This window comes from Patiria miniata, unplaced genomic scaffold (genome assembly GCF_015706575.1).
Source record: "Patiria miniata isolate m_02_andy unplaced genomic scaffold, ASM1570657v1 HiC_scaffold_3, whole genome shotgun sequence".
NCBI lineage: Eukaryota > Metazoa > Echinodermata > Asteroidea > Valvatida > Asterinidae > Patiria > Patiria miniata.
The window spans coordinates 37,053,406-37,081,223 of NW_024037069.1; the positions used below are offsets into that span (position 1 = coordinate 37,053,406).

Consider the following 27,818-nt stretch of genomic DNA (forward strand, 5'->3'; position numbering starts at 1 on the left):
ACCCACAAAAATCATTATAAAAGTCCATCAGTAGAGGGCGCTAATCATCCAATAAAAAGATAATGGCCGTAGTTTCTGGAACTGGAAGTGGGAATTTTATACCTGCCCACTCAAGATTGATTTCGACCACCGACACTTGTCGTTTAGCCGTGTTGGGATCGGTTCAAATGGAGCGTGAAGGTCTGCGGCGAGTAAATTGTGAGAAAGACGAGGCCAGGTAAGCCCAGGGGGCTGTCACGACACGATACAGAGTCAAGAAATACGGCCAGAAATTTACACATGATGAGCGCTGTGCGAGAGTACGAGTCGGCTGCACCGCTGGCCGACATTGAGTGTATTCAGCATGGGGAACGCGTTGGGTACATGAGCGACGATCACCCCGACGATCGACACTATGCGTGGCGTGGTGACTCGACCCTGCCCAGGTCTTTCAAGACAGGGGTGGGCGGGGACGGGAGCTTTGCTCAGGGGAGGGGCTATGATTACGAACAGGAATATTGGCCCCAGAAAACCGCAAGCCTTCCGCGGAGTGTGGCGAACGGCGTCAACAGGACACACAATGTTCGGGAGAATTTTATCGCTGGGGGTTTACGGTCACACGGACTGCAGCAGACTTTGACTGGCAGCAGACCCAACGTTGTAAGTTATAGCGACGAGCATGTCGTCCGGCAGAACATGAACAATAGTCCTGACCGACGAGGGTTGAACGATAATGTGAGATCGCTCTCGCCAAGTTCGAACACATCAAGTTTGTCGTCGCCAAAGCAACCGAGTTTAGGAAGTCACGGCAGCATATCCCCGAGCAACTCGCTGAGCCCACACAAGAAGAAATCCCACAAACCCTCATTCCGCGCTTTCGGCAGCCTGATTCAGAAAATGATGCGGCAGATCCGTAACATGGACGAGTCCAAAAGCCCCGTCGATGATACGAGAAGCGTCCACACAAATGACGACTTGGACAATCAAGGCGTGCATTTATCACCCATCAGCTCCAACCCCGTCAGGCTAAATGGCAAAGTACCCGGACTTGCGGGACTCAGAAACCACGGCAACACATGCTTCATGAATGCCATTGTTCAGTGTTTGAGCAACACCGACATGCTTGCGGAATACTTTGTCCTGGAGCAATACCAACAAGACATGCGACGGAGCAAGAAAAACAACAAGAAATTCGGTACGAAAGGCGAGGTGACAGAACAGTTAGCCCTGTTGATGAAATCGGTCTGGTCATGTCAGTACCTACCCCAGCACACCACGGAATTCAAACGCATCGTGTCCAAGTACAGCGGTCAGTTCCGTGGAAATGACCAACACGATGCTCAAGAATTTCTCATCTGGCTTCTTGACAAAGTGCATGAAGATTTGAACTGTGCTCCAAAGAAGAAATATAAACAGGTCAAGGTACGTAAAGTGGTAGCTCCATTACATGGGTCTCGGATGCTGGGTCGCCTGATTTGCCTCTGTACCAGTATCCTTGGCCCCTATGCCACTTGCTTAAAAAAAAAAAGCCAGATAATATTTTTTTAAACTGGAACGTAAAGCTGCAATACATGTATATTGCAGCTTTATGTTCCAGTTCGAAGAACACTAACCTTGTTATTAACTTTTAGTAACATGTTTCTTTCAGAGTCAAGGGGGGTTAACAGCATGTGATGTGTTTTTCTACATGATTTTCCAAATTTTTTGCTGCCCAAGAGGGGTGTTTAAACCCCCTAAAGAGACACCCTTCCCCCTCCTGTGCCTGTGACAATGGAGCTAAGGAGACAGAGGCAGTCCAGTATCTGGGTCCCATTTATAAGGCTATTTGAGTCGAGAATATTCTGATTTTACTTGGGCGTCTTTCCTTTCACTCTATCGTAACACTCTTGCTCTGACCTACAAATTGTGGAAAGATTTACGAAGTTCCCTCAACACCCTGTGTACAAACCCTATGAGATTGGACTGAAAAATTGTAAGTGTTTTCTAAGAAAATGCTTGTATTTTCTCACTGCTCAAATTGACTTTGATGACATGAAATTGCTATCTAGGGGCTTGTTAGTCAATACAGAGGAAAATTAGTGAACTTCGTATATGGAAATCTTTCCCTGGCCAGTTTTAAACATTCTTGTTTCAGGCATGAGATTTTTTTTCAGACTTTTGTCTGAAATCAGACTTTTTGAATCTGAGAGAAGACATCATCAGTTTAGAAAAAAATACATCATTCAGACCTTTCATTCAATTGTCAGACTTTTTTTTTAAATTGACAATCTTATCCTAGTTTAAAACTGGTCAAGCACATATTTATTCCTTTCAAGAAGTACTGTTTTTTTAATAAATCATATTTGGCCCTCAAGGAGTTCAGTTCCCTTATCCAGTTTCTCGGGTAAAAAGTAAACAATTAAAACAGTAACTGCAGGCATTTGTACATACTCTACACTCATCTCCGAGTGATATTTTAGGTCATGATTTTTTTTTCTCATAAGTCAAGTCCCACAATCTTGTTCAGTCTCTGTCCCATATTTTTACACATAACTCTGCAGTCTGCTTGTTTTGATGTAAGTTTACGGACATTAAAGGGAATGTACATCATTGGCTTCTGCTGTAATTTTCAGAAATGAACTATTTGGGGGGTTAGTATAATAGATCAAATATTGTTGCACTGACAATATTCAAGTAGTCTGGTTCCCTGACTCCATTGAAGATGAAATGGATCAAAAATACCGGAAAATTGTAAGGTAAGGGAACCAGTCTAGCTGGCCTGCACCCGTTCATGAACATGGAACCAATAGCTAGCAAAACAAAATTTAGACTAAAAAAAATGGTTAATTTGGAGCAGTAATTGAAAAATGGTTAGGTTTTTCCAACGGTGGTCGGCCGACCAGCGTTGGAAATGTATACAAATATACCATTTTCTTGAAAATGGCTTCACACCAGGTGCCATAATTTTACAGGATGCTTTAGCATGTCATTTACCAACATCCTAGTAAGGTATTTCGTAACAACTTGGTAGTTTTATTTTTCGATGTTTGCAAATGTTGTATTTTCCCTTTAACTGTACATGTACACATAGTGCAGTACATTTTATCATGCTAAATACATTTATGCACATTGCGCAGTGTCTGACAGTATGCATGGGTGCTGAATATTGCGGTCCCCCGTAGTTATTAAAACAATCAATCAATCAAATAAGTCCGCCGCTGAACGAGAATATGTAACTAGCTTGGATCTGTAGGGAAGTATGCTGTGATGATGGATGAGATTGGAGCCCATACAGTATCTGTATGCACCCAAGGTGCCCAAGCATGATAACGCAGTACATGGAGCGTAGTGAGAAAATGAATGTTCTTTTCATTTGAATGTCCAAACGGGCTTGGGAAGGGAGGGGAGAAAAGGGGCAACATTTTATACTGGTGATGCTATTCATAAATATAATAGGCCTACAGTGTATCAGTGTGTGCCAAAAAAGTGCAACATTTATTAAACAAATATTGGTAGCTAAAACTGTTTAATGTTTTTACTTCAATGAAATTATATACATTAAAGCCTGACTATTTCTCAATCCACTCCATTTCACCCCATTCTATTTGGGTTCCTAGATCCAGAAATACAATCAGTTTTCTTATGCTGTAATTTTCAGAAATGGATGGATTTGGGGGGGGGGGGGGGGGGGGGTTGGTAGTATAGCAAATATTGTTACACTGACTTTTTTACGTTTGGGGTTTGTAGATGCTATAAAAACCAAGAAAAACAATCATTTTCCTGTAGTCTGGTTCCCTGACTCCATTTAAGATGAAACGGAGCAATTTATTGACGTTAAAGAATTGTAAGGTCATGGAACCAGTCTAGATGGCTTGTACCCGTACACAGGTGTGTAATCGATTGCAAACAAAACCAGACTAACTAAATATGGTCAACTGGGGCCAGTATTTGAAAATAGCCAGGTTTTTTTTCCAATGCTGGTCGGCCGACCAGCGTTGGAAATTGATACGAAAATGGCACTTTTCTTGAAAATGACAGTATACCAGGTGCCATGATTTTACAGGATGCTTTAGACTGTCATTCACTAACAGTCCAGCAAGGTATTTCAAAATAATTTGGTAGTTTTATTTCTTAATGTTTGCAAATGTTGTATTTTCCCTTTAAGTGAAAAGGTGCAAATTTTACTTGGGCCACTCTCACCTGTGTTGTCACCAACTTCAATGCATATTCAATGCTTAACCCAGATTCAGCATGTCCAGGTGAGAGTGGTCCTTACCCTTACATGTATGTATTTCTGGATCTAGAGACCCAAATGGAATGGGGTAAAAAAAGGAGTGGAAGACAAAAAATTGGAACAGTTATTTGTCTTCTGAATCAGTCATGTGGTTGCGAAGCGCGATTTCTAAAGGTTACGTAATAAAGTACACAGACATGTTCACGTTGGCGGGTGAAATCTTTGAAAATTAAATTCTCCAGTTTGGAAGACCGTATCTTCATGCAACTTTCAGGATTTCTTTATTTCCCTTATAATGATCCAAGTATGTGCTAAAAATCGTTGTGATATGTTCTTTACTTTTCGTTGAAATTGGACAAATAGGCCTGGCTACGTGCATTTTTGAAAATTGTAACACTGGGGTTTGCAATATACTGTCAATCTGTTCAAGCCTCACGAATATTAATATGGCTCCTATCCATTATGGTGTGCAGTAAAAATGTGGAGAAAAGTCTCCTTCACGAGTTATTAAAGGGAATATACATCATTTGCTTTTGCTGTAATTTTCAGAAATGGATGGAATTGGGGGGTTGGAAATATAAAGCAAATATAGTTACACTGACTTTTTGGAGGTTTTGGGTTCGAAAATGCTATAAAAACCAAGAAAAACGATCATTTTCCTGTAGTCTGGTTCCCTGACTCCATATAAGAAGAAACAGAGCAGTTTACATACATTGGGGAATTGTAAGGTCAGGGAACCAGTCTAGCTGGCTCGTACCCGTTCATAGATTTGTAATCGATTGCAAACAAGTGCAATGGTCAATTGGGGCCAGTATTTGAAAAAAAGCCAGTTGTTTCCAACGCTGATCGGCCGATCAGCGTTGGAAATTGATACAAAAATACCACTTTTCTTGAAAATGACAGTATACCAGGTGCCATAATTTTACAGGATGCTTTAGACTGTCATTTACCAACATCCTATTAAGGTATTTCGTAAAAATTTGGTAATTATATTTTTCGATGTTTGCAAATGTTGTATATTCCCTTTAATTGATAAATATGAAAGGCCAACTCTCTTTTCATTTAAGATTTACGTCAATGAATGTAACTGAACTGAGAGTCAATCATTGACAATTAATTAATCCCTCTGCTTTAGCAATTCAAATTTAAATTACACGTGGGCTCAAGCATGAGAATGGGTGCTGGTACAGTTTGATTCATTAACCAGGAAATGATCAATACAATGAATATTGTTACTAGTGCGCCAGCATTTCCCGAAAACATGTACACATTGTACATTGTACATTCGCATCATTGTCCTTTTGTGTAAATATGCAACAGCGAGCGTGGGTTTGGTTTGATCACAAACAAGGATGTTATGACTCATGTCCAATTAGCTGAGCAACCTTGATGCTCGTTACTAGGACTGCACTGTTTCTAGTAATAGGAAAATCACTGTGTGAACTTGGTAGGAAACAGTTCAGTGACAGAATATGACTACTTCCCTTGTAACTTGAATCTAGGTTTTGTGGTCTGACGGAATCGAGAATATGAACCACAGCAACTTTTTTGCCGGAATGGCTCAATTCTTTTTTTCAAGCCAATGTACACTGTGCATGTACCACACCAGGAATAGACATGAGACATAATGACAACACGCTTTGTTTACATACACATGTGCATTTTTTTTATGGGAGCTTGTGGCCCTGTCCCCACCTGGCTTCTATAAGAATACATGTAAACAAAGTGTGATGTCATTAAAGGGAATGTTCATCATTGGCTTTTGCTGTAATTTTCAGAAATGGATGGAATTCGGGGGTTGGAAATATATAGCAAATATAGTTACACTGACTTTTTTGAGGTTTTGGGTTCGAAAATGCTATAAAAACCAAGAAAAACAATCATTTTCCTGTAGTCTGGTTCCCTGACTCCACATAAGAAGAAACAGAGCAGTTTACATACATTGGGGAATTGTAAGGTCAGGGAACCAGTCTAGCTGGCTCGTACCCGTTCATAGGTTTGTAATCGATTGCAAACAAGTGCGATGGTCAATTGGGGCCAGTATTTGAAAAAAAGCCAGTTTTTTTTCCAACGCTGGTCGGCCGACCAGCGTTGGAAATTGTAACAAAAATACCACTTTTCTTGAAAAAGTATACCAGGTGCCATGATTTTACAGGATGCTTTACACTGTCATTCACTAAAAGTCCAGCAAGGTACATTTCAAAATGATTTGGTAGTTTTATTTTTTGATGTTTGCAAATGTTGTATTTTCCCTTTAAGTACCAGGGTAGTTTGCAATTGTGTTACTGCGGTGTGTTTGACTTGTGCTGGTTCAAGACCTGCGTGTTCATGAGTAAAGATACAAAATACACGTACCGGTAGTGCTTTTCAGATCTACATGTTGGGATGTGAAAGCCCAATTAATAAGCTTTTTTTTAGTACAAGAATCATTGAAATCACTCATGTACTTTTCGAGTTATGGGATGTTGAACACAAACACAGTTTCAAAATTTTGAAAAATGTGATCCACGGATCACATTTAACTGGTACGTGATATTTCAGTAATATGAAACCATGTCGTATCAATGAAAACGATATCAGAATAATCCTATAATTCTCTGGGAAGCCAAACAAAATTTAATGCCCGTTTGTAATGTTTAAAAAAACTTTATTTTATATTATTTTTTCTAGTGAGTGTACATGTATCTGTAATGCCAGTGTGCATTTACTCAATATAAATATTTGCATGCGTGTATTCATTTCCGCGTTAAACCCAGATTCAGACACATTTCCCTTAACGAGTAAGATCCTTGCCTTCAAGGTCCGTACCTCATCTATTACCGCTCCGAATCGCAATCAGCGCGGCCATTAAGACACCTGCCCCCATACATGATGTGATTAGTCCAGCGCATTCCTTACGCTGGTCGCAGTGAAAAGAATCAACTATTTATTTGGTGCGGCTGTGTTTCCAATTTGGAAATCTTTAGCAGTGGTCATTTGAAGGCTAAACGACCGATGGAAATCTGGAAATTGTGAATTACTGTGATTGAGTTGGCACTGCCCTGTGAAATTATTTCAGTTTAATGGCTAAAGGCACGTTAACATTGGTAATAACCAGGAAACAGATACAAAAATGTAATGAGAGAAACCTTGCTCGAACCTTTGAACGAACTAGGAATTTTACAAAGGCAAAATAGTCATGCCTCAGCGAGTAGCCTATGCGTGAATATCTAGTAAGCATCCAATGTAAATGTTGAAAGAAGTGGGATACCGGTAGGCCTATATGCCTAGTGTTTCTGTAACCCTAACCATCCCAAATCCATCAAAATCCCCCCCCCCCCCCCCATTTTGGTGGATTTTCGGGGACTTGGTCCAGAAGGCCTGGCGTGACTAAATATGAATGGAGTACATGTATGATGAATTTTGGGCCTAATGGCCTGAAGCAGTGCTAGGGGTATCCGATTGATTTTGCCTAGCGTCCTTTTGTTTTTGATTTCAGCTTTTCTCCCCCACTTGCTGTGTACAAAAGTATAGGAGATTTCGAAAGTTCAGCCTATTTTTTACACCTTTTTCAGCTGTTTTCAGCTATTTTTATCATTAGTCAGTCACACCCCTGTAAATGAAAAGTTATTTAGTAAAGAAAATTTTTTTGATGATAGATTTTTTTTTTTCATTTGTGTTTGATTTGAACAGAATCGTCATAATAAGAATGACGAGCTCCTGGCAGCCGAGATGCTAGCCAATCACATGCGTCGTAACAACAGCTTCATCCACGACCTGTTCCAGGCGCAGTTCCGCTCCTCCTTGACCTGTCCCCACTGCGGTCGCCAGAGCAACACCTTCGACCCCTTTGTGTGCGTCTCGCTGCCCATCCCGCAGCGCACGACGCGCGTCATGGCCGTCGCTGTAGTGTACATGGACCGTGAGCCCCGGGTGGTGCGTGTCGGCGTCGTGATGGATGTCGGGGCCACCGTGGCCGATCTGAGGGCAGAGGTGGCACGGCAGTGCAGCGTGGCGGTTACGAGGGTAAGTATGGCAGTGGCCAAATCGCTTGTCTGAAACTAAATACCCCAGATTGGACATTCGGGAGACATCCCCATCGACTTACAGTGCACAAAATGTTTCAAACTTAAATGTGCCCTAACCCAATATTCCCTTGTCTTTTTTCCATGAATTTCGGTATGTTTACTAATTAGACCATGAGCAACAAATATAACCTAATTGTGACAGCAAAATTGTGCCTAGACTAAAGGGGGGGCTGTGACATTAGGGAGACATGAAAATGTCTAATGACCTATGTCTCCCATCGTGCGAAGAAATGACGATAACGTGTCTCCTTAATGGTACCATTACACGTATAATAATGTGTATAAAGCGCACATATGTTCACCATTATTGGTGCTCAAGGCGCTACATGGTACCATCATTAATACCCTGCTCATTGGGCCAATGATACATTCAAAATACCATCTCAGCTCCCTGGGCAGTATACAGCTCCATGCTGCCATTTCGCTGCAAAGCAGCTGAAATCAACCACAATAACCATCTCTGCCCTCACAGGTACCCATTTACTCCTGGGTGGAGAGAAGCAATGAGTGACAAAGTACATTGTGTACATGTACCTCGCCTAAGGGCACACGCACCATAACCCCAGGCTGGACTCGAACCCACAAGCCTGCAAATTACAATGTACACGTTCCGGTAGACCCCAAATTCAGTTTGGTTTGAGGGTGGATAGTCCATATTATCTCCCTGTGTTATTGAAAGTTGACAAGCTTCGCCTCGGGAACTAGGTCGACCACTTCCAGTACAGAGGGGAGCCTACCGGTATATATCGACTATCCACCGAAAACAAACCATGTTAAATTTGTTTTACTCTACCTCATCATGCCAGGTACATATTCACCAAAATTTTTGTTGAGTTACCCATTAGTTTTTGTGTGTGTTAAACCACACTGTAAAATGCCGTCTAAAAGCACCTACGGTTTAAATTCTACAGTGGATCTTTTTGTGGCTGCATACTCAATGCTAACGGGAATGAATTTGTGATGTCGCGTTAAGTATTCATGCTGTGAATTCGCAACATTTAAACACATTTCAACCACTTCGATTGTCTCCACAAATGTTTCATAGCGTCAAATTTGTTTCCTTGAATCATTAAAGGGCCTTCTCTGACCTACATTTAGTTTGAACTAATATTCACTCTGAACACACATGTGCCCATGGAACCTCTAATCTTGATCAGTTTTTAATTAAATTTATGCAACCGCAGCTTAAATTAAGGTAGTAGTTTGTGACGAGTTTTCTCATATTTAGTAACGTGCATGGAACATTGATGATCATGCCACAGTCGCAACTTTTGAATGTCAAAATGCGACAGGCAATATAATACCCAGCACCTCCGTTACCAAATCTAATGAAAATGTTTCTCCCGTGTTCAGCGAGTGGCTAATAACGGGACGCACGCTGTCGATCATGGCAACACTCACAGCCCTCAAAACTGTCATCAGTTTTTCATTGATGTACATGTATGATTTGTCTTTTCGTTCTTGAGACAGCACTTGGAAACACCTGCATCAATTCACTCACAGACAGACTTGTGATACCGGTACATGTGTGTGCCGTGTGCTCACCTACATGTACATGTACAAATCATGTGCATTTCACCAATTGCTAGACTCTCCTCAAGTCGTTATGGCAGTGCATGTTCTTATGACCCTCAGGCGACTAGCCTCATTGATATGGATCTGTGCACAAACAGTACCAATACTTAGATGGTGCTTCGTGACCACTTTAATACAAAAGCCCCTGTGGAATGGGCATACATGTATACTGTGTGCACACGCTACTTGTAGTTCGCACGCTTATGGCAAGAAGTGTGCATGACTAATTCTATTCTTGTACAAACCCTTTAATTACAAATTGACAATTTCAACAAATTTATGTAATTTTTTAATATCGTTTTAATTTGAGTAATGGGCACATCCTAGTTCGTATCGTTCAATCATACATGCATCATGTTTACGTATGTTTATGTAGCAGTTTGTACACAGTAAAGTACATGCCACTAGTACATAGCGCTTGTACATTGCTAACAGTACATGTGGTATAGTAATGTTGCGACATTCATGTACATGTACATAAAAATAGTTGAATCTAATAAAATATAATAAAGTGATGCCTCAGAGCTTTGGAATTCCCAGTGTAAACATGGCCAGGCTTTTATATGAGGTCATCCACTGAAGTAGATGGGGACAAACCAGACTCTGATAACAGGATAGGATCATCTCCTGTCAAAGTTCAGAGATGAAAAACAACGTTATGAATATGTTGAGATGAAGTTTGAACATTTCTGTAAACATATTCTTTGCATTCAATGCATTGTTATTTGGGCGATTGACAATGTAGTGTGCCACCAAGAGTTTGCCATGGAGAGTTCATTTTTCCTAGTGCATTGTGGGAGATGGTTGACAAATTCGCAGTGCGGGACATTTGAAATTGTTAGTTTTTCCGGTCAGTAGTTTCGTAAGTGTATGATGCGAGTGTCTATTTGCCCTTTTCTTTTCTTTTTATCAATATGGTGTTTTTTGTAAGGCCACAGAACGCCATGCCTCAATCTACATGTATAACAAATTAGCTCAAGTTGTCTACTGACCACTGACACTCATTCATCTGGGGCGTGTTTTGTCAACCGTAAACTTGGAAAAATGGACTCTCCATGGCAAACTGTTGGTGGCACACTGCATTGTGAATCACCCAAATTGAAACCTATGGACATGATGGATGCTTTACTTTTTTTCACTAAGGTATAGGCACATGTACATTACATTTGTAACTTTCACTTTTTTAATTAAATTATTTGAAATAATTTTTGGTTTATTAAGGTACCGGTACATGTAGCACATGCACACAATTTTTTGTGTCTGTGAAGGCAAGCATTTGTTTTTCAAGAGGGAGAAAATGAACGAAAAGCTGGAGCTCGCTTTATTGGTCACATGGGCTCCATGCGCAAGTACGGTACCCCCTCAACGATAAGAAAGGGAGAGTTGGGGGAGACCACAGGGAGGGACTTAGAATGCATTGCTAACAACGCCTGACGCTCACGCGAAGACACTGTCGTTTGTGCACATTCAGAATAAAATGAGTTGTATACATGTACATGTAAACTGCCCCATACACGTGCGAAATAGAATGTCCACTTGGTGTGTCCCTCGTAATATTGGGGATCTTGAGAGTGGTTGAAACACGCTCTACTGCTCATTCTCGGAGTTCAACTGTGTTTTACAGAATTAGGCTTGCAGATGACACCATCTCAGTGTCAGTGTCTTCAGTGTAAAAGCGCTAGTTTTTTCCAAAATAAGTTGTGAGAGTATTTTCTATCAAAAAGTTTACATTTAAAGGTTGGAGTTTTAGTTAAAGGTATAGTCCATCATTTGTAATTTGTGCATTTTGTTCGTTTAAGGCAACAAAAGCGCTCAAAATCTAAAGAAGGGGGCTGAACAACTAACCTGATGAAGTTTCAACTCAGCTTCAGCTCAGCTTCAGCTGTGTATTTCGAGAAAAACAACATTCTAGGATCTCGATTTCAAATCAAAAGTTGCTGATTCATGTTTTAAATTGGGCCTGAATTCAGTGTCCAAGACATGTTCTTACTGAGCCGAATGCAGCTATGCGATGTCGCGCACTGATTATAGCAACCACGCGCGCTAGTGCCTCGTGTCAATGCTTGCTTGCACTTCGCCAAATAAAAAAAAAAAAAAACGGCATTCTTTCAATGATTTCTTCAAAATGACAGTTTGCTAGAAAGAATAATTTCACAGGGAGTTTAGTCCCCTTACTATCTTTCAACCAAGTATGTTTTTCAACAATAATTACGCCAGTTACTTTTTGGATAGTTGCAAATGATGGACTCTGGCTTTAAAGATGGAAAGTAAATTGTATTTCCCCTTTTTTATCTTTCCTCGTAGATTGTTCTGACAGAGGTCTGCTTTGACGGCTTCTATCGTTCCTACCACGACAATCTCCCACTGAGCGAGCTGCGGGAGAGTGACAGCGTGTACGCTATAGAGACCCCCCACATTGCTCAGGCCCTGGCCTCAAATACGCAGATGCAAGAATACGTGCACGTCCACTGCAACCGACCTGTCAGAGAGGTCGTTACCATGGTGATACTCAACCAACAGGGCATCGGGAAGACCGGTAGAAGGTAAAATAGTTTTTTTTTCGGGGGGGGGGGGGCGGGTGTTCAAAATTTTCTTTAATTGGCAGTTCTGAGAAATTGGCCCAAGAACCTAAATTTAGTCCCCACATTTGAAGTAAATTTAATTTGAAGTAAATTTAAACACTGCATTTTGATTGGCTGTTCCTGCAGGTTTGGTCATCCAATAGCCATTGAGGTTGACCGTAGTATCACCAATCAGCAGCTGAGGGTTGTCATCCTGAAGAAGATGGGCTGTAGTCACGTGGACCAGGTCCTGACTAAGGTACGTGTTCCTCTGCCTCTTATCTCATTTTCTCCATCTTCTTCCTGAATCTGTCAAGAAACACCAATCTTCTGAAGGATTTTGAAAACTTCAGGCCTGTGTAACTGTTATTCATGAACAGCAAATGGGCTTAGTGCGCACTTCCACTCACATGCTCACACTGGTTTGCATGCACAGTACATGGTTTAAAGTTTGCATTGACCAATTTTCATTTGAATGTTCATAAACCTTAAGCATCTTCAGGTGCCTGCTTAGCCAGGGACTTTCTCTTTAGGCCTTTTCACTCTATCGCTTTGCCTAGACCCATGTTGAAATCAACACAGGTGCACCGCGAATGGAACCATGTCCCATCGAACATGGGTTGACAAGACAGTTCACATTGACACCAGTGTGTAAACGGCATGGCTGTAGATTTTGGATTTTCTACCAGAGTGGAGCCTCACAAGCATGGTCCTGGGCCCAATTTCATAGCGCTGCTTAACAATCAGCAGGACAATTTTGCTTACTAAAGCAGAAAATCATGCTGCTGCTTAAGCACTATTTCATGGCGTGTTTGTGCTAACAGTCGCGCTCACATGGAGATGTCTAAAATCTCTGTTTTTGGAATCAGGTCCAACATGGAGATTTTGGATTGTGTTAAAGGCCCTTTTGTCATTGTTGAGAGGATACTTGAGCATGTTGCCCATGGAAGTGAAATCTAGAGCCTTAATGGGCCCAAAACATGGTATTATAACTACTTTCTATGTCCACATTTGTTTTCCCTTTACAAGTAACTTTGGAAACATGCCCTCAGTTATTTGGCTCTTGTCAAAGCAATGGTTTTTTTGACTTAGTAATGAAATGGTTTATCATCCTTCTTTACAAAAGTTAACTGTTGGACCCTACTCAGAGACGCACCAGTGTTTACCATTGAAAAATGTGTTGTGGTTATCGTACGGACATTAGAACAGGGTGAACTGAATCCACTCTAAAAACTAGGCCAAAAATTCCATTAGCGATCCTCTGATGTTGCCTGCTATCAAAACGATCATCTGATGTCCCCTCCTCCTTGCTCCGTTCTTTAGAGCATCTTCTTCTCAGCTTTCTTGAAGGCATCTTCAGATCAGCTTCCTCCAGGGCACTGTGTGTGTTTATTGACATGTCTCAGTTGACTCGTTAACATTGCAACCAAAAATAGCACAAAGGAATTATTCAAGCCGAATCCCTAAGCCTGAAAACATGGAACATGACTTTGAGACATGCCAGCAATGTGCATCTCTCACCAGACCCAGGTCGCTAAGAACTCCCGTAGACATTCACACCTGACCCACATATGACTTTGTGATGTTTAAAAGCCTACCGGTACTACCACACGAGACTTGTTTTCTCGCCGCAAATTGGATCAATACTGTCAAAGGCGGTGGGATTCTCCGAGGGAATTCCGATGTTGACAGTGGGCCCAAGCCTCAGCGATCATACAGAGCACTCTGAGAAAACAAGGCCAAGACGGGATTAAATGTAGATTGCTGGCGGCAACGCCTTCTGTGCAGATAGTGCGGAGGAGTGAGCTGTTTTAGTCAAATGAAACAACATGATACGGGCAGGTGTTGGGTTTCCCTGTTAAAGTGCAGTTCTGTCGCTGTGTTAATTAAGTGTTTTTGTTTGTTGAAGGAGAATGGGTTTGTGTGGGATTTCATGATTTTCGATGGGTTTTCAAGGAAAAGTTCATTTTCTTTTACAAACAACCCAACAAACAAACAACCCACCCACCCCAACCTATCGATTTGGACATTGTTAAAACATTGCTTATGTACATAGTCAGTAACTTTATCAGTCAGGAACTCAGTTGGTTACAAATTAGATATAGCTATTCAAGCATGCAGTAGCGAGTCTGGGAGGGGGTGTTGCACCCCTGCATCCCAAATAAGCATAGGCGTACCACCCCCCCCCCCAATATTTTGAAAAGACTGCCCTTTTCCATTCAAATGCCCTTTTTTCACCGGCATTTACCCCCCTCCCCCCCCCCAATATTTTGTAAAGAGCGCCTTTTTTTCACAAGTGCCCTTTTTTTCTGCACAAGTGCCCTTTTTAAAAGGAAGTGGTGCCCTTTTTTGTCCCATCGGCCGTTCCGGGTGCCTTTTTTTTAATTCGAGCATGTATCGCCCTGAAAAGCACCGTGTATTGTCCATTAATGTGCACAGTCATCGGTTTTGAACAGCGCCCCCATCGACAGATGGTACCAGATGGAGTGTTGTTCAAGTGTTAGTTTCAAGAACGACACGATATTATCAGCATTACTTAAGAATCATTATTTTGCAGCTAGGTAGCGTGGGTGCCAGCAGTGGCTGGGGAGTAACCTGCGATAACAGACGCATCTCTTTCTTTCTTATCTATAAGATCTACAAGTATAATCTTAATGATATCATTTATTACTTCACTTTGTTACACTGTTTTATACAAGATGTGGCATTATGCAAATAACTGTTGATTGAATGATAAATAAATAAAAGTTTTCTTTCGGAAACTGAATTTTATTCAGGTCGACTTGAGTCACTCTAAATGCATTTTGGTTTGGATGTAAGATTGCATCCAGTGTTTTTTTTTTCAACAAAAACTGTACTTTGATCCCTAGGCCCGAGTACAGTCTAAGCCTGTATTATCATATTCACGTATCTTGACATTGATTTCATCGACTCTTTCCTTCCAGGGTCCCCTTCTGAGGGTCGGGGTAGTCACGGACGCAAAGGGCTCCCGACACTTCTCGACGCCGGACGAGACCAGACCGCTACACAACCCCGTCATCACTAGGTAAACGGGAAGCACCTTGTACAGTAAAGGCCCAAAAAAAAAGTCTCCGGTTTCTGGTATGCGCGCGCGTCGCCGTAGCCATGCGCGTCGGCAAAATAAAAAAGTTTTTTTTTCAATGAAAGATGATGTCTCAAAACCGCCAAACTCACTGGTTTGACTGGAATCCTGCTGCTGCACAATTTTAACGTGTTTTTAGATTGGGTTATGGTCGAGAATAAGCTTTATGTGGCCTCTCTGGACTCCCATATATTTGCACTAAGTTTAGTCGGGCACCATTTGCAGTCATCAGCCGACATTTGAAGCAAAAAAATCAGGTAAAAAAAAAAAAAAGCTGCGTCGCCGCACCACTTTTTGGGCAAGCTCCATACCAGAAACCGGAGACTTTTTTTTTTTTGGCCTAAAGGCCAGGTCCGAATGATATGACTATGGCTACTAGCAATAACACACGTGTTGTGGCTTCGGCTGCTTCCATAGAAACGTGTGATTACAAGCCGTAGCCTTGTAATTTAGACATGACCTTCCCCATCATGTACTCAACATACAACATGTACAAGGCAATATGTATTATCAAGATGGAGTGCTGTATCAATAAGACTTTGATCCTATCTTGTTGTGCATATTTTTTAAAGATTATCTGTAAAATTGATGGTTATGGGCCTGTAGTGTGTCAGTGATCATGGAACTATTTTGTAAACAGATACAGTTGTAATGGCTTGTTTGCTATGGGCTTTCCTGTGCTTCAAATCATTGCGTTGTTCAGTCATTATTACAAGTTTGGTCAAGTCAAGTCCCATGTTGACATTCTGACCAGTTAAAGAGTTCATTGATATTCTGAACCACTGATATTTCCAATTTGAATAATTCTGAAAAACTTTCCTTTAAAAGCCTTTTGACTGTTTCCCAAAATAGTCGTTGTTGTACATGTATGTCTGCATAAGAAGGCTGCAAAGGAAAAAAAAATCAATTTCAATTGATAAAACTTAATGCCTTTTTATACAAAGCTAAAGAATTTGTAAGTTTTTCAATTGATGTTTTTAAGGCCTTATAACAGAGAATTATACCATGTATACTGTAGCTTTTTATGAAAAAAAAAACAGTAGTACAAAAACCTTGATGAACGAATTGAAAATACCTAAATACATTTGTAAATTTAGAATGACAAAATACCATGTTTATTTACTTTTTTGAGTTATATTTTTATGGTAACAACCGATGCTAAGTCACCATGATCGCTAACTATAGTACAAGAATCTGTTCCCGACTGATTTGTTTAGGTTGTTAAAGGCTACAGCTGAAGAGGGAGGACCGTCGCACATCAAGGCAGTGATAGAGTGGGAACACGACATCCGATTCACGTAAGTTACTCTGTCAGTCCCCACAGCCATGTCCGAAAGGCTTGAGCTCCTGGCTCCAACTGTATCATCCTAAGCCCCTTTAGGAGCTCCATCCTTGTCAGTTACGCAGCTACAAAGCCTTGAATTTGAAGCCCCAGCCCAGCCAAAGCCCCTTTTCTGAAAATCGTCATTCAGAATTTAAGCCGGGGATGGACTGCAGCCTGGAATTGAGAAATGTCTATTCGCAAGAAATCGTTTGCAAAACCTTAAACAAAAGGGGCAGGTGGCCGTTTTAGTGAAAAACAACATGTGCTGCAAATATTGCATGTCATTCAACCGACCTATGTTCTGTTTATTTTGTTGTTTTTCTTTCTTTCTGGATATTTGTAAAGCATGGAAGGATGTTTTCAGTGGATTGTAAAGTGGATTTTCATGGATTTTAGGATGGACCTGTACTGTAAAGTATATACATGTACATTGTGTACTGAAAACAGTATGTACATTTACATGAACAGCAATACTAATGCAGCTGTATGAATGCACTATTAACATAGTGTTTGTTCAAGCTTTGGATACATACACATGCAGGTTTGTGCATTGATTATGGACACATCTATCATGCCTCAATACAATAAATTGAGTTTGCAGTATTGTAATTGTTTGGCTTATCGACCAAAAAGACATCATTTCTCATAATGTTAGAAAAATACTGGAGCCAAATTACTGTAGGTTTTCCTGGCCAAGTTAGCACATTTGGCGGCCAAATTAGTGACCAAGCACCCATTTTCGCATGAATTTGAATGCGCGTTGAGATAGCTAAAAACACCAATCAATTTCATATTCAAAGCATGTGATTTCGCATTTTAATCATGCAATTTCAAAAACAGGGCATTCAAATTAAAATTGCACAAACGAGCATCCAAATTCGCCGGAGCTTCCAGCTGTGTAAGTTTGGTCATTCAAATTCACCATTAAGCAAGCATGTGTGTAAAGTAAGCAAAGTAATTCGAAATAGGTCCATGTCGTTTTGTGTTTGTTAGAATAAGATGGAGTGCTTTTGTTCCAATTTGGAAACATGGGGGGGGGGGCAGGGGAGGGGGGGCGCTTCCCCCCCCCCCCCAAAAAAAAGAGGGAAAAAAAACCAAAACAATGAAAAGAAAAAGAGGCGGGAAGTCATATTGCTGTAAATTTAATGGGTTGGGGGGGGGGGAAATGTCCGTGCCCCCCTCTAAAACTGACAAATCGAGAATATGATGGGAAATACAGGCATTTTGGGGGGAAATATGTTTTGCCCCCCTCTAGAAAAAAATCCTGGGGACACCCATGTTTGGAAATATATATATGTATACTCAGTGTGTTACCTCCCGAGTGAAAGTTTGAAAAAATCACTCGGGTGGGACTCGAACCCACGACCTCCTGCTTTCTAGTGCAGATGTCTTACCACTCGACCACCGAGCTAACGGGATTGGTAGGCCGGTTCGAATCTGATGTACATAGCAGCGGGTACCGCATAAACTATTAAAAGGAGGTAACACTCTGAGTATACAGTGTTTAAACGTCGGTGAAGGGCAAAACCTAATTTGATTTATATCACCCCGGTGCAAAAATTCCATCTTATAATAATTTAGGATGTGTTAAACATGAAAATGTCAGGTCTTAAAACGAATATGTATGCCTGAAATCTAATACGAACCATGGGAATGACAGCAGGACGCTACGTCGCTTCAAATTGGCCACTATCAAGATGAATTCGAATGCTATTTCTGCGAAATTGGCCGGGAAAACCTATAAATGAGAAATGCAACACAGAAGTCTACAGCTTGTTTATTAATCTTATAAGTAGCAAAAACTATAGTGTGACAGTGTTTCAGTGTTGGATCGGTAACAATTAAGTTAAGCTCACTATGTACTTGGTAACAAGACCCTGTCATATTAGCATTGACAGATGGTTGTTAACTAACAAAGTGCGCATCCAATACTACCCAGCCATAAACTCTAGTAGACCTGGTGTCTGTCTGTGTGCGTCTGTGTACGTGTCCCATTTCTGAATTCCCCCAGTTTGACCCCTAGGCAAACAAGCTTGGATGTCGGTTTTTATCTCTGGAACTTCAATATTTTGCAATTTGAGAGATAAGGTGATATCATCAACAGATAAAGTCTGACAGCAATGTGTCAGTTGTGAAGGCGTGGAATAACATGTAGCATATGCTTGTAGTTTTCTATCATGTGCCTTTTTCTTTGCAGAGGAGGGAGTTACTATTTGTTTACAGTTTTTTTAATGCAAGATACATGCATTAAATTGGCAATGTGGTATAGACCATTATCATGATGCGGCCATCTTGATTATTTTTCATTCAAATCAACGTAACCAAAGCGAGGCTAGAAGGAAAAATAGTCTGGTTCCTTTTTGCACTAAACGCATTATCATTCAGTACTGTAATTGGATACAGGGAACATGACCGAAATGGTGGCAGCACGATAAAGGTCTGTTATTGGTCAAGTACCAGTAACGCTTGTTTCAGAGTCAAGTCGAACCAAATTAAGAGTGACTCAAGTCATCCGGAATTGAGTTTGGTTAGGGCTGTCCATTTTTGAATAATTTAGTATACGATTACTCAAAATGTGTTTGACTGAATATTCAGATATTCGAAACTGCCAGCTGTAACTGCGTGCCGTGCCGGTCAAAAGTTGCATGCAAAGTGCGCCAGTTAAAATTTTCGTGTGGTGATCGATATGGATTGTTTTGCAGTGAGTGTTCTGTTAGGCCAAAAAAAAAGTCTCTGGTTTCTGGTATGCGCGCGCGTCGCCGTAGCCATGCGCGTCGGCAAAATGAAAAAGTTTTTTTTTCAATGAAAGATGATGTCTCAAAACCGCCAAACTCACTGGTTTGACTGGAATCCTGCTGCTGCACAATTTTAACGTGTTTTTAGATGGGGTTATGATCGAGAATAAGCTTTATGTGGCCTCTCTGGACTCCCATATATTTGCACTTAGTTTAGTCGGGCACCATTTGCAGTCATCAGCCGACATTTGAAGCAAAAAAGTCAGGTAAAAAAAAAAAAAAAGCCGCGTCGCCGCACCACTTTTTTGGCAAGCTCCATACCAGAAACCGGAGACTTTTTTTTTTTGGCCTTAAGGGCTTTAACCTGCTAAAAGGATAGAAACAACGAACAGCCGTCAACAAAAAAGTTGCAGTCAACAAAAAACGTGGCTCCTGACACGTCGCTAGTCTCTGAAACGGGCATAACCCTTGTTTCGTGGCTCCTGGCTTGTATTTGGGCAATACATGTTAAAAGAAATAGTACCTTCTGAAGCGTTGACACCTGTCTTTTGTTATTAATGGCCACAGATTTTCTCAGAGAGTTTTGAGTATCTTCATTGAAGAGGATGAGAGTGTACAGAGACAGAGATTGGCCCATCAGCAGCCAGTCAAAGCATCGCTGGCTGACTGCATGGATCTCTACACACAGGAAGAAAAGGTAGGTACTCCAGATTGTCATGGGGTGGCGGTGGGGTTGGGGTGAGGGAAGGGAGGGGAGGGGGGAGCAGGGACAGCCTATCAGCAACCAGTCAAGGCATCGCTGGCTGACTGCATGGATCTCTACACACAGGAAGAAAAGGTAGGTACTCCAGATTGTCATGGGGTGGCGGTGGGGTTGGGGTGAGGGAAGGGAGGGGAGGGGGGAGCAGGGACAGCCTATCAGCAACCAGTCAAGGCATCGCTGGCTGACTGCATGGATCTCTACACACAGGAAGAAAAGGTAGGTTACTTCAGATTGCCATGGGGGTGGTGGTGGGGTTGGGGTGAGGGAGGGGAGGGGGGACCAGGGACAGCCCATCAGCAGCCAGTCAAGGCATCACTGGCTGACTGCATGGATCGCTACACACAGGAAAAAAAAGGTAGAGGACTCCAGATTGTCATGGGGGTGGTGGTGGGGTTGGGGTGAGGGAGGGGAGGAGGGGGGGGGGGAGCAAGGACAGCCGATCAGCAGCCAGTCAAGGTGTCGCTGGCTGACTGCATGGATCTCTACACACAGGAAGAAAAGGTAAAGTACTCCAGATTGTCATGGGGGTGGTGGTGGGGTTGGGGTGAGGGAGGGGAGGGAGGGGGGAGCAGGGACAGCCGATCAGCAGCCAGTCAAGGCATTGCTGGCTGACTGCATGGATCGCTACACACAGGAAGAAAAGGTAGAGTACTCCAGATTGCCATGGGGGTGGTGGTGGGGTTGGGGTGAGGGAGGGGAGGGGAGGGGGGAGCAGGGACAGCCGATCAGCAGCCGGTCAAGGCGTCGCTGGCTGACTGCATGGATCTCTACACACAGGAAGAAAAGGTAGGTACTCCAGATTGTCATGGGGTGGTGGTGGGGTTGGGGTGAGGGAAGGAGGGGGGGAGCAGGGACAGCCTATCAGCAGCTGGTCAAGGCATCGCTGACTGACTGCATGGATCTCTATACACAGGAAGAAAAGGTAGGTACTCCAGATTGTCATGGGGGTGGTGGTGGGGTTGGGGTGAGGGAGGGGAGGGGGGGGGGAGCAGGGACAGCCTATCAGCAGCTGGTCAAGGCATCGCTGACTGACTGCATGGATCTCTATACACAGGAAGAAGAGGTATTTCAGATTGTCCGGAGTATTTCAGATTGTCACCTGGGGTTGGGGTTGGGCGTGTGGTTTTGGTCATTATTTTTACATGTACATGTGCATTGATTTTTTGAAATTTTATTTTTTGTATTGTCTTCTTTTTGTTGGTAGCTTGGGCCAGACAATGCCTGGAGTTGTCCCTTTTGTAAGAAGCTCCAGCAGGGTTCTAAGCGGCTTAGCCTGTGGTCTCTACCTGACATATTGGTCATACATCTCAAGAGGTTCAAGCAGGTGAGGAAAGGCTGGAAATCGAGCTAGCAAATTAGAGGGATGTAATAGAGTCAATCACGTCTTCACTGGTCAACCACAAGTCAAATCACAAGTCAATCACAAGTCAGTCATTAGTCGATCTTTGATATGCATACAACACATTTTTTAAAGAAATAATATAAAATCGTGGAGTAAAAATGTTTTTAGGGAAAAACAATTGGCATCGTTCATTTTCACGACTACAAAACAGTCAAAACTTGAAAGGCCTGTTTCTCAGTATTTTACTCTTTTGACATGTCAATAAATGTGAACTTTGAACAGGCATAACTTGTCAACGGAAGTGTCCAGTATTGTATGGAGAATTTTGCATGGATCTTAAGTCCAAAAAACTGAATTTTTCTTTTCTTTGTTGTTTTTTTTTTTTCATGTCAGCTGACTACCAGTCGCATCAAGCTCAACACCCTAGTAGAGTTCCCCATCCATGGTCTCAACATGTCCCAGTACATCGCACGCCGGCAGCAGAATGCCCACGCCGCCTCGCTGAACGCACTGACTGGATGGTCGCCATGGCGACACATCCACAGGCGCCGGACGCATCACGTGACGGAACATGTGTATGATCTGTACGCAGTGTGTAACCACATTGGCAGCATGCAAGGCGGACACTATACAGGTGAGAAATAATTTAATTATTGTGGAACAAGCGGCATCTGGAAACATAATAATCGCCACAGTGCTCATGTCACCTGTGACGCGACTTTGATTCACAATAAAATAATTTGATCCAGATGCAAGCACATTGTCGTAACTTCACACAGGTCACCTGCAATTGATTAATGCCTGTTAACCCTGCGCAGCGTTTACAATTTTTTTTTATCAGAACTCGCCAACGGTGGCCCTTTGGGCCCCAGGTACTTCCCCGCACTACGCAAGACCCTATTCATGTCAAAACAACAAAAAGCCACGTGCCAGACAGTGTCCAGGCAGTTGCCAGACAGTGCACATAAAAGATAATTGACTGGCGGCTGTGGTTTGCAGCTATGAAGGGAGATGGCTGTGTCAAGTTACAGGTGTTTGTATATGTTTCAATGAGACTTGGCAGGAGGCCTGGTCGAAAGTTTGTTGACACGGCCTGGGTGAAGCCCTGGCTGCAAAGTTCATTGAACCAGCTGATTTGGCAAGGGTTGAATGAGGATTAGATGGAAGGTGACCGTCATTGGCCCTCAATTTTTTTTTTATTCAAAAAATTCGGTCACCTGTGCACCACAGGTGCACATGTCGCTCTGCGCAGGGTTAAGTCGTGCTTCTGAATTTGAAATTTTTCTACTCCTGTGATTGATTTTGATTTATTGCCAACTGATGCGATCTTCTTAATATTGTTGCAGTTACACTCGGGTCAAAAAAATCGGTGACCGATTTGTTCCCGATGGTCGTAGCTAAAAGCCGGTTGCCAACTATTCTGTGTGTTGGCAAGGTTTGATGGCTGCTTAAAGTTGAATCAGAAATGTGCAGTTTGCAAATCAGTTGTTATACCAGAGCTACATGTAGGCAATTCACCAGTTCACTGATGATGTGTGAATGCAAAGAGAATTTCCACCTCTTCTTTGTCACTTGCTTTGGCTCCGGATTTTTAGGTTCCTAACATAGCATGCTCCATCTCGATATTTGACCACGGGGGCAACAGGAGCCATCCCCCCTCACCAAAACAAGTGGATTTAAAATTGGTTTTAAGTAGACGAGAAATGAAGATGACTGTTTAAATTATTGCTATTGATCCCCTTTCCCTCAACGGATTCGTGAAATATTTATAAAAAGAAAGATAAAGGGAGAAAAGAGTGCCCCCAGCTTCAAATGAGGTCAAGCCCTAGCCCTCCCCTCCCCCCTCCAAAAAAAGTTCTTGATCCCCCTTTAAAGGGAAAATACAACATTTGCCAACATCAAAAAATAAAACTACCAAGTTTTTACGAAATACCTTACTAGGATGTTGGTAAATGACAGTCTAAAGCATTTTGTAAAATTATGGCACCTGGTGTGAAGTCAATTTCAAGAAAATGGTATTTTTGTATACAATTCCAACGGTAGTCGGCCGACCACCGTTGGAAAAACCTAACTGTTTTTCAACTTCTGCTCCATATTTACCATTTGTTTCAGTCCAAATTGTGTTCGCTATTGGTTACATGTTCATGAATGGGTGCAGGCCAGCTAGACTGGTTCCCTTACTTTACAATTTTCTGGCATCTATAAATTGATCCATTTCATCTTTAGTAGAGTCAGGGAGCCAGACTACTTGCATATTTTTGTTTTTCTTGGTTTTCTACAATTTTCGGACACAAAACTTCAAACATGTCAGTGTAATAATATTTTGATCTATTATACTAACCCCTCAACTAGTTCATATCCGAAAATTACAGCAAAAGCCAATGATGTACATTCCCTTTAAGGTCCATGTTCCACTTTATGAATGTCAAATGCCAAAAAATATTAGGTCCAATTTATAATATTGTTGATTGATTTGGACACCAAGGGCTTCAATATGATTGTGGTGCCGGAGATTAAAGGGAATGTGGAAAATTAGGTCTTGTACCACATGCAACTATATGCATGCATGGGGCGTTTCTATCTTTCAGTGCTCACAAGATATTTGTATCATAAATCTTCATCTTCAAATCTTCTCCCAGCTTTCTGTCGCAATCCTGCCGACAACCAGTGGTACAACTTTGACGACGCTAAAGTCACCCCTCTAGCAGAGGACTCCCTGGTAACCCGCAACGCCTACATCCTGTTCTACCACCGCCGGGCCCTGTCGGGTACCGGCAGCGCTAGTTCTAGCTCGAGCAGTTCCACGTGCTCGTCAGGCTCGGACCACTGGATCTACCGCATCCCGGCCGTGAGGCAGCAACAGCAGCATCAGCAACAACTCGGGTCCAGTCAAGAAGACGTGCTGTCTGAGGCTTCTAATGATAATAGTTTGTCCTCTGGCAGGGAGGGGTCAGGGGAGGGGGGTAAGGGGGGAATGAGAGGTGAAAGGTCACAGAGTCTGGGCAGGAGGAACAACTCGCAGGATGACCTCAGCGATGGTGAGTACTTTAGGTCTTTTTAAAATGTTTTTATCACGATAACTGCAACTGTTTGTTGTTTGTCATCGCTAAGCAATTGATGCGTTTAGCAGATCCATCAGATTTGATTTTGAGGTCACAGGTTTAAATCCAGTGAAATATTCTTCGTCAATCCAAACTCAACTGTCAGTACTTTGAAAATAACTACACAAATTAACCAGAAGCCACTGCCAGGCTTTGTAGGATTTTTATCGATTGCATGATCCATGGCAACAACAGTGTGGACATATCCTATATACCACAGTCCATATCACACTCCGCATATCGCACTGTTCTAAGATGCATGCGCCATTCCCGCTGCACGCACATGTAGTAGGATAACAACTGAAAAGTTCATTTACAGCATGTGTGTACTGTGCCATCTTTGCTGTGCGTCAAGTTTGCTTGAAGATAAATTTATTATCCCACTCATGCTCATGGAATACAGAAAATATAGCGCGTCACTGCGTCTGTGTCCCATATACCACTCGGCCTTCAGCCTCGTTGCATGTGGGACACTTGCGCTCGCAGGGTAACTAATAATAGTACCACCCTTGTGCAGTTTTCAAGTTTTAATTTCACATCTTTCTTTTTTGTTTGACCAGCAGAGGACTTCGGCGGTTTTGCCTGCCAGCAGCGGCCGTTTGTCCGTGGTGTCTTTGCCAGCGCCACCTTGCCGCGCTCCCTTCACCAGGGCATCAGGTACATCGACAGCGACGCTGAGAGCGTCATGACGGAGTCCTGCGTATGATTGACGTCCGATTGTCCAATCTGACAAAGAGTTTGTTGACAAAGAGTGTAATTAACTCTCAGTCTTGTTTCTTGAATGTGAAGATGTGGTTGAGATATCTGTCGAAAGTCTTTTCATAGGTTCATACTTAATGCGAATGGGAATGCGAGTTGGACTTGATTTCACAAAACATTTGTTGAAAAATTTGCAGCTGTAGGAGTGTGTTCTCAACAACTACGAACTTGAAGCGCGAAAGTGAAATTTTCAATTGTCTTAAAGGAATACTTTTTTGATACATCTGGAAAGGCTTCTAGTATAGGGCACGCTCAATGACGGCCATCTCTGTAGAACTGCAGCTGCGTATTTTACGCAATCATGCACACATTATGCAGCGTTGAAAATGTTCCAAACATGCATGCTTGTTGCTCGAAATGTGTTTGAAATACGACGCAGCCAATGTGCGTTGTGCAAGTTGACGCTCAAAATGCTGATGCACGTGGATGGTCCGTAGGAAATGACGTCATTTGAACGAGACCTATGGCTTTGCAAGAATTGTAGAGTTTGGTGCCATGGTATATTCTTAAAATTAAAAACTTTCCTTTTTATATAGGCATATGTTTTAAAAATCCTTGAAGATTAAAAATTTGTGAAGACACCCACACATTAGAGTGTATTCGTTGTCAAAAGTTCCATGAAATGCCCATATGGCTGAGTTAGTAACTTCCTGTGTGTTTTTAATCATGAAAAACAATTGAAATGTACAGTCAGTGCAATTATTCAATAATGCAGAAAAGTCTATTAGAAGTAGGGGGGCCCCCTTCAGCTAAGGTTGTGAACTTGTGATCCAAGCATTGTCCTCTTGACAAATTGTAGAGACTTTTAGACGAAAGTTTGCACAATTTTCTTTTCTTTTTTTTCCAGTTTTGTAAATACTTCAAGATTGCTTTCAGAAGACTTGTACTGAATTGATTTGCAAACCAAAGAAATGCAAATTGCTTGATCTTTCCTACATTGTCTCATCTTACATATTTTTATCTGAAGCACAGAATAATTCATATTAAGATATTTCTTTCTTTCATTTTTATTTTCAGATTTTTAAAGCTCAAGGTCACACGGTTTTCTGACATTTTGTTTGTGGTTTAAGTATTAGCGCGATTTTTAACAAAAATAATTTCAAGCCTTTTCTTTAATAGTAATAAGTGCTTTTCATGTTTCATTTTTTAAAATTATTTCGTTTTACTTACCGCAGAGTTCATAATGCTAAACAGCTGTAATCACAGCAATGCCGATGAGATCGGCCCAAAGCGCCCTCTATTGTCATGCACATACCGGTAGTTGGATGGAACAATGCGCACTTCAGCAAAAGCACCAAAAATAATTCCCATTTTGTGGTTCGTCTCTCAGAGTTTAATAAGTCAAACAAAAGTTTTTGTTCATTTCGTGAACTTTTCAAAGGTGTTTGCCACACAAGAATAATTTTTATACAAACTGTGATCATTTGATAGGTGGTGTAGAAAAGACAATCGTGAAAATATCAAATTATAAATTGTAAAAATACTTTTTATCAACAGTCTTTTTATCTTATGAATTTTTTATTCCGAATACTTTCTGTTGCTTGTGTGGTCATACACATTGCATTTCTGTCTTGACAATCATACATTTTTAGTATGTTTTTAAATGGTTTACCATCGTTTCATATCTTTCAAAGAATCAAAGGCTTTCAATTTTAAAACAAGTGGCAACAAAAGAATTGGATGAGGTGGTATTTAATGAAAAGTATAGCTTTTATAGAGCGTGTAAGTCTCGCAACTCCACGTTTACTTTTCTGTGAACGTCTTGGTACGAAATAATAATCAGGGCACTTAATATAGCGTTCTTACACAAACAGGTATCACAATGCTTTACACAAGAAAACAATTAAAGTGTATAATACAAAATGATGAAGGGAAATAACAACAACCTATGGGGCAATTGAGTCTGGAAGAGATGTGTTTTAAGCAATGTTTTAAAGTCAGTAAGGGAAGTGACATGACGGATTTCATAAGGAACATTATTCCAAAGGTTTGGAGCAGCTGCATAAAAACTTTTTGTGGAGATTAAAGAACGAGTTTTGGGTTTAGTGCGGATTCTGGTATCAGAACTGGAACGCAGTGTCTAGTCACGGTCTCTTGTGTTTGAATTTACCCACTTGTTATCAATTGAATGGAAGTTGAGGTCAACAATTTAAATTGTACAATAGTCATCAATTTGCAATATTTTCAATATGTTGTAAATTGTAATGCATTCTTTTCTTTTGAAATACCCATTGATGGCCCTTTGATGGGATGGGCCCAGTCAGGGCACAACATAAATGCAAACAATTGGATGTTA

At 41.6% G+C, this 27,818-nt stretch overlaps 1 protein-coding gene across 2 annotated transcripts; it reads left to right on the top strand.

Annotated features, from left to right (window-relative positions):
* Window positions 1-32: 32 nt before the first annotated feature.
* LOC119737633 (ubiquitin carboxyl-terminal hydrolase 31-like) lies at window positions 33-27,805 on the top strand. Of its 2 annotated transcripts, none has more exons than XM_038212101.1 (11): window positions 33-1,401; window positions 7,865-8,197; window positions 12,139-12,377; window positions 12,543-12,654; window positions 15,341-15,441; window positions 16,716-16,796; window positions 20,125-20,254; window positions 21,525-21,644; window positions 22,056-22,296; window positions 24,302-24,700; window positions 25,324-27,805. In XM_038212101.1, the coding sequence occupies exons 1-11, from the start codon at window positions 280-282 to the stop codon at window positions 25,467-25,469; spliced, it is 3,024 nt and encodes a 1,007-aa protein (XP_038068029.1). In that variant the 5' UTR covers window positions 33-279; the 3' UTR covers window positions 25,470-27,805. The 2 variants fall into 2 exon arrangements, with proteins under 2 accessions (XP_038068029.1, XP_038068030.1); XM_038212102.1 differs by having other exon boundaries at window positions 25,327-27,805.
* Window positions 27,806-27,818: the final 13 nt, after the last annotated feature.